The following is a 15,583-nucleotide window of genomic DNA, read 5'->3' as shown; positions in this document are numbered from 1 at the left end:
GCACCCCTCATATGAGTGATGTTTTTACACCATCATGAAAATGCATTTGGCCAACTTGACAAAGAAGAATGACAAACTAAAACGTTAATCACCAAAATTTGAGGAAGCATTGGAATTCAAGCAACAAACTCAGTAAATTAATTTGAGTAAATCGATAATGGTCAAATTCACCTAACTGGGTGCGAAAAGACATGTCGTTCAGGAGCCAATTTGGCTAGATAAAAAAGAAGTGCTCTATGAACACTACTAGTACCTTAGCCTGGTGGAATGGGGATTGAAGTGGTCCAAATGTAACTAGGGTTCAATCCTCAAAAGTAGCGACTAGTTACCATATGCAAAAGACCACCTGATCGTCAAAGGCATAGATAACAAATTAGTGAGAGGCATGACAAACTCTCCTAAGCGAAATGGTGTCCCAAGTATTGCCAAACAAATGACAAAAATCCTTCAAGCCTTAACTCACATTTGATTTTGGCCCTACTTAATTTATCTATCTTTGCATCTTCTTTTCTGCAGGGGCAAAAGTAGAGATGCCCGTCAAATCAATGATCGGATTCCTAACCCTAGCAAATCATTCATGTGCCATCTCCCTATTGAATAAGGGCAATTCGTGGACACCCATTTGTGAACCCATTTGATGTTCAAAATTTAACATAATTGTAAATACAATTATGTTAAATAAATACCTCTAATGCTTAGTAAATTTTTTTGAGTAAATTCAATTATTTGTACAAACTCCCCTATGTTTAAAATGCTCCATGCTTTTTCAAAATGGATTATGCATAATATTTTTGTCTATCTAAATTACTGATTTCACTGAGGATTATCAAAATAGACAGCTGAATGAAGGATATGAGATTGATTGAGCATGCTAAATGAGGTGCATCAGGATGATGAAAGGCAAGCCATGTCCTACACACAGTTCCCTATATATACACGTGTGAGATGAGTGTAGAAAATTCAATGTCTACAAGGTACAGGGTTCTCTCGCGAATGGTATGACAATCAATGTAATAAAGGGCACTTCATTTATCTACCCTAAACACTACAAGTTATCCATTGCTTACCCCCTTTGAGTCCTAAACACTTGTAAAGTTTCTTTCATACCCCTGTCAAGAACCAACCCATACTGAGGCAAATCGGAGGGAGGTGAGGTGGCATCACAAGGTGAGAAAGGGGATAGAAATTTTCTTGCACTTGCATCAATCTTTGGGTGTCTTTATTGCATATGAACACGCATGATAATTTAAGTGCCCTAGAATGACGAAGAACGATTCTTTCTCTACCCAATACACTTGTATTTGTTGTACAACCCAATTGAGTTTGTAATTTCACCCTCACATTGAGGCAAAGAAAAAGTTACTGACATTCAAGCAACATAATCCGGAGCTCCAACTGAAGATGAAGACTCAAGAGTCTAATAGCAATGTTTTATTTGAACTAGGAGCATGAAAAAGCAGTGTACATAGTAAAAACAATATCAATGCTCATAAATGAGAAAATTGGAATTTAAAAAATTAAGAGCATGAAAAAGTAGCGTGCCTGATAAAAAGCAAGGCCGATGCTCTCAAACAAAAAATATAGCCATTTGTATTCCCAAGTGAAGATGTTGTTGCGATTCAATTAATAGAACCTCCATCTAATAGTGAGAAGAAAGATTGGTAACAGTGCCAAGGCAATCACCAACTCTCACCCTTTTACACATGAATCAAGCCTACATTGTGTCCCAATATAAAAGTCTCTTCAAAATAGGACACTTCAATTAACGTAAGATTTCTATGTTTATAAGCATCGTTCGAAGAAGTACGGGCAAGATTATTCTATCTCTTTGCAGGGTTCTTGACTTGTAAACGTGGAGATGATCATGCGGCATTTCTTTCATAAGCCTTGACCTTGATGGTCCCCTTTCATAAGTCGTTGACCAAGCCTACATTACGGTCCTGGCAAAGACCTCTTAGATTGGTAAAATCGTACCGCTTTGCGAGAATACTTGGACCCCTGCTGACATGATAACAGTGAGATGGTGTGGTCCTTATAAACCTTGCAATAAAACAACATTTTCCATGAGAGTGAGCGGAAAGTCCTTTCAGACTAAAAGTCTCTCATCTGGCATGTTCAAGACATCTACATTTTGAATGAAGGTTATCTTTCAAAATTTTCCCCAGCGGAACTCAAATGATGCAAAACTGACAAAATTGTCATGCATAAATCACATTTAAATTCATGAATCTACAGCATATACAATCGTGTGTGCATATTGTGTATAACAAACATACTCTCATAGATCAGAGATATCGCCAGGTAAGCATATCCTTATCCCTTTTGTCATTAAGTACCTGCCACTGTCCAAGTACTCTGTCTCTTATCGACACTTGACCTATTCGAGTTGTCTTCAGAGTTTGGATGCTTGCGCCTGTCCAAGTATCCCATTATCTTTGAATACCTAACACTATTTAAGTACTCCCTCTTATCGACACTCAATCTATTCGAGTTATCTTTAGAGTTTGGATGCTTGTAACTATCCAAGTATCTCTTTGTCTTTCAGTACCTACCATTGTCTAGGTACTCTCTTATCGACACTCAACTTATTCGAGTTTTCTCTAGAGTTTCGATGCTTGCAACTGTCCAAGGATCCTATTGTCCTTGAGTATCTGCCACTATCCAGGTATTCCCTATTATGGACACTCGACCTGTTCAAGTTGTCCTCATGGTATGGATACTAGTAACTGCTCAAGTATCCCATTGTCTTCAAATACCTGCCACCGTTCAGGTACTCCCTTTCCATGACGCTCGACTTGCCCGAGTTGTCTTCAAATTATATCATTGAATACTAGTAGCAGTTCAAGTATTCCATTACTTTGGGTGCCTACGATTACCTGGGTGTACTCTCTTATCATCATGACACTTGGACCTACCTAAGTGGTCCTAGATCGTATCATTAAATACTTGTGATTATCCAAGTATTCCATTGCTTTGTATACCTGTGGCTACCCAGGTGTTCCAGCCCTTTTGAGTGCCTAGGGACATTCAAGTAAGCCTTGTTCTACATTTGAAATTTATATTACCAGGATGTGAGAGACATTCCCAAGTACTTAAGGCTTGCAATTGTCCAAGTACTCCTTCGATGCCTGCGAATGTCCAGCTATCCCCCAGGGTTTAGTACTTGTGATCATCCAAGTACCCATTTGATGCCTGCGAATGGCCACGTATCCTCCGGGTTTTAGTACTTGTGATCATCCAAGTACTCTTTTGATGCCTGCAAATGTCTAGGTATCCTCCAGGTTTGTACTTGTGAATGTTTAGGTACTCTTTCAATGCCTGCAAATGTTTAGGTATCAACAAACAAATGCCCCGAGAAAGTCGGCGCACCCCCAAAAAAAGTTGGGTAATCAACCGGTGTTTTTTACAAAGATCAGGCATTCAACAAACAAATGGCCCGAGAAAGGTCGGCGCATCTCCCAAGAAAAGTCGGGTAACCAATCGATGTCCTTGACAAAGATTAGGCACCCAACAAACAAATGCCTTGAGAAAGGTCGGCGCATTCCCAAGAAAGGTCGGGTAATCAACCGATGTCCTAGAGAAAGGTCAGGCACCCAACAAGCTAATGTCCCGAAAAAGGTTGGTGCATCCCCAAGAAAGGTCAGGTAAACAACTTATAGCTCTAACAAGCAACCGAAGAAAAGTTCGGATCCTAGAAAGGTAATTTCCCATTGAGGTGATCGAAGAAAGGTTCAGGTCTTAGACAAACAACTTATTGCTCTAACAAGCGACCGAAGAATAGTTCGAGTCTTGAAAAATCAATTTCTCATCAAGGCGATCAAAGAAAGGTTCGGGTCTTGGAAAAGAAACTTCCTCACGTCATCAAATAAGACGATACCTTGATACTTGCCAAACTTGAGATTCGCGCCCTATCTCACTCGTTCTTGGTAAGTAACTACAAGTATCCCATTATCTGCCTTAGTATGTATAATGTTATATTGCTTTTTTTTTTTTTTTGGCATACGAACACTTGGTCCAAAATAAGATATAATCTACTACATGTGCATGGACAAAATTTAGGTACCAATTCGTTTTTGAATAACCTTTGCAAACTCACCTTTAAAGAGGGGCATTTGTTGACACCCAAATTTTAACTAAATATTTAAAATTAATTTGCATAGAAAATTAGGGATCAATTTGACCCTAATAAAAATATTCCGTGCATCAATTAATAAGTCTTAGTTTTTATTTGCATCCGTTAATCTTTATTTTCCTTTTTTTGTTACTTATTTTTCACTTTTTCGGATAATTTACTAAAAGAAAAAGGGGGAAGTCACTGGGGCTAGGCTTCACACCCAGCCCTTTTTCCTCCTCCTCCCCCCCACACGGGCCCAAGGCCCACTCCTTCTCTTCTTCTTCTTGGCCCGGCCCCCTCTTTCTTGTCTTCTTCCTCCGCCTCTACAACTCGCACATAGGACACCTATGGCCAAAAGGGGAGTAGGCCAACGACAGAGGGGATGTTTCTCAGATGCCATCAATGCCCACCTTCAATGCCGAGCACACCTCGGTGAAAAAGAAGGGATGTGACACCTGGTTTGGCCAAGAGAATCCGGTTGGCAAGCCGAGGATCGGCAGCCAATGCTCCTCCGTCGACCAGACCCTCCTCACCTATAAATAGGCGGGTTGTGATCTCCATCGACAACGAGCGACCTTAGAGAACTTCCCTGGAAAGACTTCAAAGGAAGCTCAAAGAGCAAGCAAGCCACGAGGGAAAAGAAATTAGGGCAACGAGCTTAAACGAACCCCCTGAGAGACATCAGGGGAGGCCGGCGAGTGAGTGAACCCAAGAGAGAGAGGCGGGTCAAGCGAGGGTTTCGCGGTTTGAGAGAGATTGTGGGTGAAGAAAACCAGATCTGGGGGTTGTGACGTTGCTAGCCACCGTACCTACATCACGGTCCAGTGACCCATCGCCACGTTTCTTCCTTGGTGAGCTAGGGTTTCTTTTTATTTCTCTATGTCTTAGGGTCATTGGACCGGAACTCGCAGCCATTCGCCTCATGCGAGTTTTGGCCCTAACCGTACGTCCTCCAGCTGCCCAGATTTTTGCACGTTATCCACCTTGAGTCCCAACGCAATCTCAACCTTGAGTGGTTTGGTTTCTCTCCTCCTAGTCGGCGTCCTCCAGGTGTTCAACAAAATTCCCGAACGAGTGTGGCGGCCACGGCTGGATTTGCAGTGACCGGCGATGATGGTCAGTTGTGGTGGCTGGCCAGGGGAAGGCCAACTTGCCAACTTAGGGGTGGCTAAGACAATACTAGCGGAGGCCCAAACTCAAACCAGACAAGCTCATTCGCCTCCACCACAAATCGTTAAGAGTTAGGGGCACGGGGGAGTCGGGTTTGTGAATGCAATGCCGTGTCGTGATCCGGGTCAGACACGGGTCACGGATGGGTAGGGTTTGGTCCCCAAACTAGGTTGGGCGTGGGTCGTTGTTTGGGCTAGGGCTTCATTGGCTCGGGCTGACTGGGCCCGTTTGCGTGTGAGCTAATCTTGTGCGGGCCTGGAAGATGCGGGCCCGTTTTGTCTTTCTTTTAAATTGTGGGTTTTAATTTTAAAAAAAAAAAAGAGTTCTAGGCCGAGCCCGCACTTAAGGCCCATTCCGAGCCCCTAGCTTTAGCGAACTGGGTCGGTCCCAACCTAGGAATCCGACCCGAGTCCCTTTTTATAATGTATATTATTATATAATAATATTTTAATAATAAAAAAATATTTTCAGAAAAATCCAAAATATTTTACATTTTCTCAAAAATTAGAAAAAGTCAAAAAATGATTTATATTTTCAAAAAAGATCAAAAATCCAAGAGTGCTTTTTATGTTAAAAGAATAGAAAAAGACCAAAATATATTTTTTCTCCACAAATGCATAGAAAAATTCTTGAAAATCCAAAAAGTCTTAGGGTTTAAACAAGATTAGATATCGAAAGGGCATTAGTGATTAATTAGTGTAATCAAGTCCTCGATCCTAGTTTTTCTTGTTGCGCAAGAGTGAACTATTTCTCCCAATATTTCACTTGAGTTTCTAATTGACTCACCCCAAATTGATTAGTGACGACTCATTTTTAAAAATTCTAACCAAAAGTCATGAATTGGTAGGCTTGGGAGAGCCTGGGCTAAGCCTAATAGATTTGGTTAAAAATTCGAACAATAAATCGTGAATTGGTAGACTTTGGAGAGCCCAGGCTAAGCCTAATAGACTTAGCGTGGCATTAGCCTCCACCGGCGCCCACGCGATTAGGTGCCGAAAAAGAGGTCACAATAGACTGCTTATTGTTGTCAAAATGGCCTACGCCTTCATATCTTCATCAGCGAGATGGTTGTCGCCCAAGACATCATTATCAAACGATCAATGCTTCTCAATGATTCTCCTGCTCTTGCACCAATTAAGCTATACTTCCAAACATATACTTTTAGTTAGCTTGATATTTCTACAACTTTCATTAATATAAAATTTTTAATTTTCAATTTAATTTAATTTTTTAATTAGTTAAGTTTATCAAATATTTATTCAAGTAATGAGAATACTTTTAATTTTATTTGACCTTTTTCAGATTTAAAATTAATAAAATATGACAAATATAACTATCTTTATCCTCTCTATAATGACAAACAAAAATCTGAAAAACAACTGGACAATCCACAGGGGTGCAGTACCATATAACCGTTGAGACTAAACAAATTAAGCACTTAAAAGACTCTCACCCTTTCAAGATTCACCTTAAGTAGATGAGATCCATTTCAAGTACTCATGACATCTTTCACTTTGGTTATAAGTTTTACTTGACTAGAATTATTTTCTCCTGGCAATTCTCCATATAACTCCTAAGTTTGAGAGATCTTCGAACAGAAGGAATCAAGAAAGACCCAGCTTTGTGCAGATCTCTTGGTGGCTCCTATATTTAGTCTGCTCATCAATATCTCCAAGCCCTTGGCTTAGCCTCGGCTGCAAATCAATCAACCATTCCTTGCCCCTTGACACACTCTGTTGGTTTAGCTGAATTAAGAATAGATAATACAGTTAAGCAAAGATTTAATAACACAAATAACAAAATTAAAAGAGCTAGATAACTAATAATAGCATAATGATGCATTAAGAATTTTTCAAGAGGACATTACCTCAATCTGACGTGAAGGCTCTAACTTCAGCTCGAATTTGTTGGATTTGAGAATCGGATCAAACATGTCGGAGTTGTATACCCCAGCATTAACTCCACGTGACTTTCGCTCGATGCACTGTACATTAAAATGAGTGTGATGATGCGGTTGTGAATGGCTGTTAGCCCAAATGCTGGTTGAAATCTTTTCATTTTTCCATTGATTTGTAATTGCTCTTTCCGGAGGCCACCTCTTTTCCTCGAGAAACCGAGCAGGTCTCATCGGGCCGAATTTCGTGTATTTATCAATTGGATAGATTTGCTTCATAGCCATCAACTTATTCCAGCGAGGAAATAGAGTTTGTGCTCTTAAAGCTTGCTCGTCAAAGGCCAATGGTAACTGCCTATAAGAGAGAGAGATGTGAAATTGTTGGAATTTGTGATCCAATTTCTGACATGCACTTCTCTAGTCCAATACAGATAACTCCAATGGACGTGAGAAACAAACAATGAAAAGACAACCAACAAGCTGCCAACTTGTATGAAGACATCCACGCCATCTCTTATCTTTTATAGAACCTCCATCTTTTGTTACCATAAAATAATAGTAGATAGTGGAGACTTCCTCCACCGACTTTGGCAGCCTATATGAAAGAGCAAGTGCTCTATGTTTTGTGTGGAGCTGACCACAAAGTCCACGTTATGTAGCTCCACCATCAACGCATCCTTCAATTATCATAAAATAATCTTTATAAATCAATGAAACTATCTTTATCCCATAAACCTTCTCGAAATAGCCTACCCTTATCCATCTTCTATCAAATACAATTTATACCATGCTTCCGCGCACATTTAAATTTTTAACAGAGATAATGCTCCTCAAATCAAGAATGTTTCAATTTATAGGAAGGCTGATTCAAATCACCACATTTGATCTTCAAATGGGAAAGAAATTCTCTAACTTTTGGCACTTAGAAGAGAGAAACAGTCACAAGAGTGACATAAATAGGGCAATGACGTACTATACTATGGTCCTTCCTGATCAGAGAGACTTACTGTTGAGTTTAATAATTGAGATTTCCGTTACAAAATTGGCATTGATACCATCTAACCAGGATCAAAGTGAGAACATGCATAATGCATTTTGTTATGCTGCAGTAATAATAGCTTTTGAATACAGATACCTTGAAAAGTCTGAATCCGAATAATTGCTGTCTCCACAATGGTTTCTAGCGAGAACAATTCTTCCGTTCTCCATTCTGAAGTGATGGTCAGGACCAGTCATTTGATGAATCTTTCTAATGATATTGTTGTCTCTTAATCGTGTCAATCCATAACCATGCAATACTGCAAAAAGAAAAATGTTAAAATACAGATGTCTTAGGTGTCTTAGTAGAAGATCTTGGGAAAATTATACATTTTAGAACAATGAAGTTCGACTTTTATCGGCTGCAGTTCTACTGTAATGATAGATTACTTAATGTTAATATATTGTGTGATAATTCACCTTGTCCGACCTCATCAAGCTTCCTGCTTCGATACATCTGCATTCAAGTTGCATGCTCAATATGACAAAATGAAATGAGGAACAGTTATAAGGTTTGAATCAACGAAAGTTGGTAGTCAAATACTAAGCTATAGACCTGCAAGTGACTCTTGACATGGTTAATGCTGAGTCCCTTCACATTCATTTGCTGAAGAACCGACTTTGGAGTGGCCCCTGACCAACAAAAATCGGGTAATTCCAAGCGGAAATTGATAATATACATCTCCATTTTTCTTGCACAATGGAAAGGAAAAAAGAAATTTTCAATTAGAGAATGAAGGGGCAGGAGTTCACTTTCTTGTCCTCCAAGCCTTTCCACGGCTCGGACAAAGGAGTAATGTAGCTGGGGTGTCCATCGTAGCCGAGGCATCTTCGATCTCACATATTGTCGCACTGCTTTCATAGTTTCAGCAGACTCAGCATTCCTATTTCCAGGCTTATCTTCAGCTTCTCTAATGCTACTGTTGTCATCTTCATCAGAAATGAGGTCATCAAACTCGGCAGGGCTATCATGCTCATCAAAGGTCGCTTCTTCGTTCAAGTCAAAGGATGAGAGCTTCTGAGAAGAAACGGCTGGTGATGATTTTTCACCTTTTTCCTCACTCTTTTCTTGGTGATCCTCTGTACTCTCTAGGCTCCTCATGGTTTCTCTCATAGTCGAGTGCTAACAAAAACCGCTTCTTCTTTATAAGTTTCTGCAGTAGCAAGGAGGGGAAAAAAGGAGGAAGTAGTTGACCAGAATTTAGGAACAAAAGAACAATTGTACTTATTGGAACCTCATTGACACATTTTTGGCAGCCTTTTGGTCACAGAGAAACAAAAAAAAAAAAAAAAAAAAAAAGAAACAAAGGTTAAACACTTGAAAAGCAAGTTGATGACCTAGCATTGGTATTTTAATTAAAGAAACTCCGTCTATAACATACATATATATTCAAGAGTCTACATTTTCCAGCATAGTGAAATTTCTCAATGTTTTAATTCTAAAAAAAGAGAACATTAATTTAGGTTGCTGGCTAACCAAAAGAAATCACTGCTCTTTAAACCTAATCTGTTGAATCATATAACGGGCAATTATTTTGCCTAAAGTTCATCAGCCACCCGCATCAACGGAAGCAGTTTGGAATCATTTACTTTAGGTGAAAGAATGCCATACTTATACTCCAAATAAAAAATTTCACTCATCATTCAGGGTAATTACCTCGGACTGGCTTTCAAAATTTTGTTTCCAGACCCATGAAGAGACAACATTAATTGTTGAACTGAACAGTATTCAAGTTATAGAGATGGAAATGATGGATGGTTGTACAAAGCAAAAATCTGAAACCTACTACAATTGAAGTCATTTAGGTACGAACAGCATCCTATAATGCTACCATTATAGGAATATATCTGAGAGGGAACTAAAACCCTCGTTCAGGAGATCTTTGGTAATCACATGCATCTCACTAACTTGTCAACCGTGACTATTTTCCCCCTTTTTCGGAGTGACAGTTGGGTTTGTTGTGTGTCGACACTACCAAACTCTGACAAAAACAGCAAAGGTCATTGAAGACTACAAGAGTATGCCTTTTCCTGTAACGAAGATATGTATTGGGGTTGCTAGAAGTCAAAACTAGCCCGTATGCGCCTAGAAAAACCTTGCTCTGTGTGTTTGTATGTGTGTGAGAGAGAGAAAGATCAGGTGCTGAACTAGATCAAGGGAATCAGTAAGAGTGATGATCGGGGTGCTATATCTTGAGAAATTGGAAATTCTGCTTTGGCAAGAAAAGCACACCTATATGGAGTGAAAAGGGAGGAACCTCAACACAGATTATCTCCATGCGATACAGACAAGCCACTTATCTTCGCGGTATCGCCCTGTGCCCCTCGCTGCAGATTCCTCGTGTATTCCTCTCTTCTGATTTATCCTTCTTCGAAGATTTATTAACATCCTAGACGCCACATTTATATTTGGTAGGTGTAATATGAAGAAGCATCTGATTTGTGCTTGAATATCTTAGCAATGGACAACAAAGGAAGAGAGAGAGCGACAGGGAGAGAGAGAGAGAGAGAGGGAGGGAGGGAGGGAGGGAGAGAGAGAATATGGTATTTGGGTTCTTATTCTTTTCATTAATGAAGCTGTTGCGGTTGAAGTCATTTCCATATTCAGATATTCCAACTTATTGTAAGACCCTTCCTCTCATGCCACGAAAGGTGTGTTTAGTTCAATATTTAGAAAGTCCATTGCGAAAATGCAAAATAGTTTAACCTTAAGGACTTTAAATAAATACAAAAACTATTTGGTAAACTATGCTTTGAGAAACAACTATGAGAAAATGCTATATGGTAAAAAAAACACATTTGAAGAGCTCTTTAGATGAGTAATATTAGTTTTTTAATTTTTATTTATTTAAAATTGAAAAAAATAATGTATATAGCTTTTTAATATAAATTTTGACAATAATACTAAAAAAATCAAATATATATAATTTTTTAAAAAAAAAAAAGACCAAACCCTTCATCGATTTGGCAAAGGACTACGGCCATCAGCAAGCCAAATCTAGCATTGGCGACCATCGGTGAAGGTTGCTCGAGGTCGGGCGACATCCGACGAGGGTCGAGCAACCTAGCGAGGGCCGCCGGAGGCCACCCAACCTTGGGCAACCCTCAATGAGGGTTGCACAACCAAATGCGGTGCATGACCCGAGCAATCGCCACCTAGGTCTTGTAGCCTCAAGCAAGGGTCGCTTGAGGTCACAAGATCCAAGCAAGTCGCTTGAGGTCACAAGATCCAGGCAAGTCGCTTGTGTCGCACGCCGCCTAGGTCACCCGAGGTCGTGTGACCTTTGGTGACCCTTGTCATGGTTGTATGACCCTTTGGAGATCGCCTAATGACCGATGACCATCGACGCCAAATCTAGCTCAATGGCGAAGGGTTTTGTCTTTTTTAAAATATATATATATTTTTTTTGATTTTTTTTAAAAGCATTTAAAAAAAATTACAAGGGCAAAAACAGAAATTTGAAGAATAGATAAGGGTAGTTTTGGAAAAAAATGAGTTTTAGCATTTGATTAAATGCTAAAAGCTCAATACTAATCCCTACTAACATTGATTTTTAGTCTTTTCAATACTGTTTTTTACTTAAAAGTTACTTTAAAATAGTTGTCAAACAATTCAGTATTTCCCTAAAGAATTTTGGAGGCAAAAAACCCTTAAAAATGTTGAACTAAATACATCCGAAGAAATCAATGATGAATGAACCTTCACTTGTTCCTTTTCATGATGCAATAAAACCCCAAAATAAATGTTTGCAGATGCAACAATTCTTTTTGGTCTTCATGTGACTACTTTGAACTTTCCTCATTTGCATAAATCTAGATTAAGTCCAATAGATTGGATCAACCATGAATCGATCAGACTACTATTGATCATCATCACTCTGGTCACAAGTTATGAAAAACGAGCAATTGAAAGTCGTCTAAGCTATCGTAGCAATCGGGATTGATTTGGTCTTGTACGACCGTCGCAAAAGACTAAGAAGCCTCATGCATGTAATTTAATTTTGTCTTTCCTCTTGTGACTATCTTAACTGTTTGACCTCCAAGAAAATGCCGTCGTTGTCACCGTGACAATCCAGGCTTTGTTTTTTTCTTCAAATAGATTGAGATTTTCAACTGGGTGTCAGAATGTGGGGCCCGTTCTCTTCATCTTGATCAACCCATCAATGTCATCCTTACCGAAGCCTCGACTTTCTTCCCCAAGTCATGGCACTATTTCCCTGTCCTCACTCTCTCATTTTCAGCGTTCACATCAAGCTATGACTGAACATAGTCCGTGAGACATGTGATGAGACTTTGAATTCTAGACCCACTTTGAAAAGTATTGACATAAAAGAACAAAAAAAAAAAAAGGGAAAAGATGTAGATGGTGGTCCATTCTGATGGACTTGGCGTCCAGCATTTCAAACAGCCGGGGGGGAATAGAACCTTTCTCCTCAATTTTCAAAGGCCTTGACAAGATTAGATTAGATTAGATTAGATTAGATTAGATTTTTTTTTCAGATTTACATAATTATATCAAGTTTGATGAGCTATGTGGGGTTGAGTCCTGCTAATTAGAAAAATAAATAATTAATTAGTGAAGACTTACAGTTGTATCACAAGTGGAATTGTTGGAAATCTTGCGAGAATCTAAGATATTCAATTTGTAATTTTTAAGAAATTCATAATATTCCCTTCCCCCATAATGCAGATTTAAAATTCCCTTGATTTACTCTTAGAATAAGAACATTCAAACGTTCTCGTTTTCCTGAGGAAAATCGGTTGCCAACAGTTGGTTATTACGATGTTTTACATTTGTTGATACTTCAAGTCAATTATTTTGCTCAAAAAATTGTTCGTTTAAAATAGGTTGCATCATAGTTACTGTTTAATACTGTTTACGTACATTATTTGTTATGTAGACATTCATGTCTTTACGAGAATTTGCTAATATTTAATCAAAAGGAGCGTGAGATATTGTTCAGAATTTACAATAAAATTATGATGTAGACTGTATTTTGAACTTGTTACTGAATATCGAACTGTCCCGTGCTAAACCTAGGGTCAATCAAGGGGCTACCAGGAGGAGAGCCTGCCACCACGGTGGTGACGGAGGTGGTGGGAGCCTGGGCAGCGGTGGAGGAAGGCGGCATTGTAGGCGAAGATGAAGAAGAAACGGAGAACAGACCCTGGGAAAGCAAAATGTTGGCCCAAGAACCCGAGTGTGCCATTTGGTCAAGCTTAGAGAACTTCCGTGGAGGGTGAATCTTGGCAAAGAGCAATCCCAAGAAGATGTACATTAAAGCAAAAATGATGGAATCTAACCCTTGTTGAGAAGCTTTTTGCAGAAGTCTATGGCCGTGAAACGATCTGAGAGTCCGGACAAGATGGACGGAAGAGATGGAGGGGTAGAAGAGGGGATGCGATGATCCTGATCAAAACCACCTGATCCAACGGTAGTGAAGAAGTCTCAGTTCAACTTCTCAACAACGTTTCACGCGGATCTCAAAGGAAAGGTAAGATTGACACATTGTGACACCTATTTAATCTTACAGGCTCTCGGGGTAAACTCGATGAGTTTGAGAGTTGGGAGCTAGTGATATTGGTGGATATAACCCAACAGTGAATACTCAATGGCTATGTTTGGTAGTCCGGATTTGAGTTTGGATAGGATAATTTGTTATCATATCCGATGTTTGGGAATGTCCACCGGATCGGACAAACCCAGATACATTTGGATAAAACGCCAGATAAAAAATCCGGGGGAGAGGGTGGGATAAGCCCGGATTGGATAAAAAAAAAATTTTAAGGAAAGAAAGAACTTAACAAAAAGAGAATATATCATAAGCATCTACATCAAATAGATGCCTCCACCTCTCCGATTCATTGTTAGCCCTCTTCTTCCACTTCTTCTCCCATCTTCGCTTCTCGTACGCTAGCAATTGGGTGCCCCTTCCTTTGGATCATGGACTTGCTGAATCTAATGACCAAGTACGTTGGACGTCTCAAAGGAAGAGGGGAAGATGGTGATGGTGATGAAGCAGCTGTAAATCTTTGGCATCGTTGACAATTTGGGATCTCGATTGATTTGAGGCAATGCAAAGACTACTTCAGTGGTTGCCTAATATTCCCTCACCCCCCCCTCTCTGTCGTAGTCTAAGATTTACCAATTTGCGTTGCCGTTGCATGGCGATGTTGGTGCTTGCTATTTTCAATGGTGGCTACTATAGAGATGGCCACAATTCCTAGATATAGGGCTTTTCCATGGCCTTTAATTAATTGAATTTTCTATTTTTTAATTTTTTAATTTAATTGAATATCATATTTATTTTTTAATCTTATCCTGAAGTGCACCAAAAACTTGATAGGATTAGATATGTCCACATTTATTATCCAGAGGATTTAGTATCTTACTTTATTCTATCCTATCTTGATTATTATCTCAATGACCAAATGCAGCCAACATGTTTTCCTCTTGGACCCTTCAAGGGCCACCAACCAAGGGGGGTCAAACTGACGACTAGTGTCACCTATGCTGGTCGGATGAACCATACCCAAACCCTCAAACTAAGTAAGATCATCCTATTTGAGAAGGTCCCGGTCTATCCACAACCCAAATGGACGAATACCTATTAGCCCTCCTCCACAGCTTAACAATCGCCCATCTACCAGGATAGCGCGGCGACGACCTATCCACCAATCAAGGAAAACCCCCGTTGAAAAGTGAGCTTACTGATAGATAAAGACTCTCCGTGTCCAATGCAAGTCACAAACCCTAATGCCTTAACTTGTTATCCATGGGCACAAGTCAATCTCTTGACTGGAGCTGTGGCGGACTATGCAAGATCAGATTGCGCATCAGTACTGGTCTACCTTCAATTGTGAGGTCATGGAGATATATGTAGTATTGCTATTTTTTTTTTCTTTAATTTCATGAGACACGAAGAACCATTATGGAGCATGAGATGCGAATGCAAACATAGGACCTCATATTTTTCCAAGACTTTTTAGAAAGAGCTTGAGACTGCACTTGTCTTAATCATTCATGACATGCGAGAGGTCTTCTTCTTTTGAGTTTCTTTTATGTAAAGAAGAGAAGGAAACAAAGCTCACACCGGTGAGGTTTGACGAGAAGACGTGCGTGGAGAGAGCTGCTCGATGTCAAAACTATCTATATAAGTCAAAAATATGGACTTAATCGGTTTAAAGAACGTGTAAAGTGTTTCATAGGTTTTCAGGTAATTGGATCTAATATTAAATAAATGAAGGACGCTTGACCAACTCAAAAGGAGAGAGAGAGAACCTTTATAATTTGTCTTATCCTATGGGTGCACTATATTGACGCTCCAAAGAATCTTTTCTATTTTATTTCATGGATGAAGACTTCC

General features: G+C 39.5%; 1 protein-coding gene across 2 annotated transcripts; it reads right to left on the bottom strand.

The window, feature by feature from the left end:
• Positions 1-6,633: 6,633 nt before the first annotated feature.
• On the bottom strand, positions 6,634-10,718 carry LOC104445014. Of its 2 annotated transcripts, XM_010058807.3 has the most exons (7): positions 10,450-10,718; positions 8,970-9,370; positions 8,773-8,849; positions 8,637-8,673; positions 8,314-8,476; positions 7,152-7,533; positions 6,634-7,029 (listed from the first exon to the last, which is right to left on the bottom strand). In XM_010058807.3, exons 2-7 carry the CDS (start codon positions 9,328-9,330, stop codon positions 6,889-6,891), a joined length of 1,161 nt encoding a protein of 386 aa, XP_010057109.2. In that variant the 5' UTR covers positions 9,331-9,370; positions 10,450-10,718; the 3' UTR covers positions 6,634-6,888. The 2 variants fall into 2 exon arrangements, with proteins under 2 accessions (XP_010057109.2, XP_018728583.2); XM_018873038.2 differs by lacking the exon at positions 10,450-10,718 and having other exon boundaries at positions 8,970-9,461.
• Positions 10,719-15,583: the final 4,865 nt, after the last annotated feature.

Source organism: Eucalyptus grandis, chromosome 5 (assembly GCF_016545825.1).
Source record: "Eucalyptus grandis isolate ANBG69807.140 chromosome 5, ASM1654582v1, whole genome shotgun sequence".
Classification (NCBI taxonomy): domain Eukaryota; kingdom Viridiplantae; phylum Streptophyta; class Magnoliopsida; order Myrtales; family Myrtaceae; genus Eucalyptus; species Eucalyptus grandis.
This window is presented reverse-complemented; position numbering and strand designations above follow the sequence as displayed.

Coding starts and splice junctions, on each gene's coding strand:
- LOC104445014 (XM_010058807.3), bottom strand. CDS start 9,330: ATGAGAGAAACCATGAGGAGCCTAGAGAGTACAGAGGATCACCAAGAA. Junction 7,534..8,313: donor TCGGATTCAGACTTTTCAAG/GTATCTGTATTC, acceptor TCTCTCTTATAG/GCAGTTACCATTGGCCTTTG. Junction 7,030..7,151: donor AGCCTTCACGTCAGATTGAG/GTAATGTCCTCT, acceptor TTCTTAATTCAG/CTAAACCAACAGAGTGTGTC.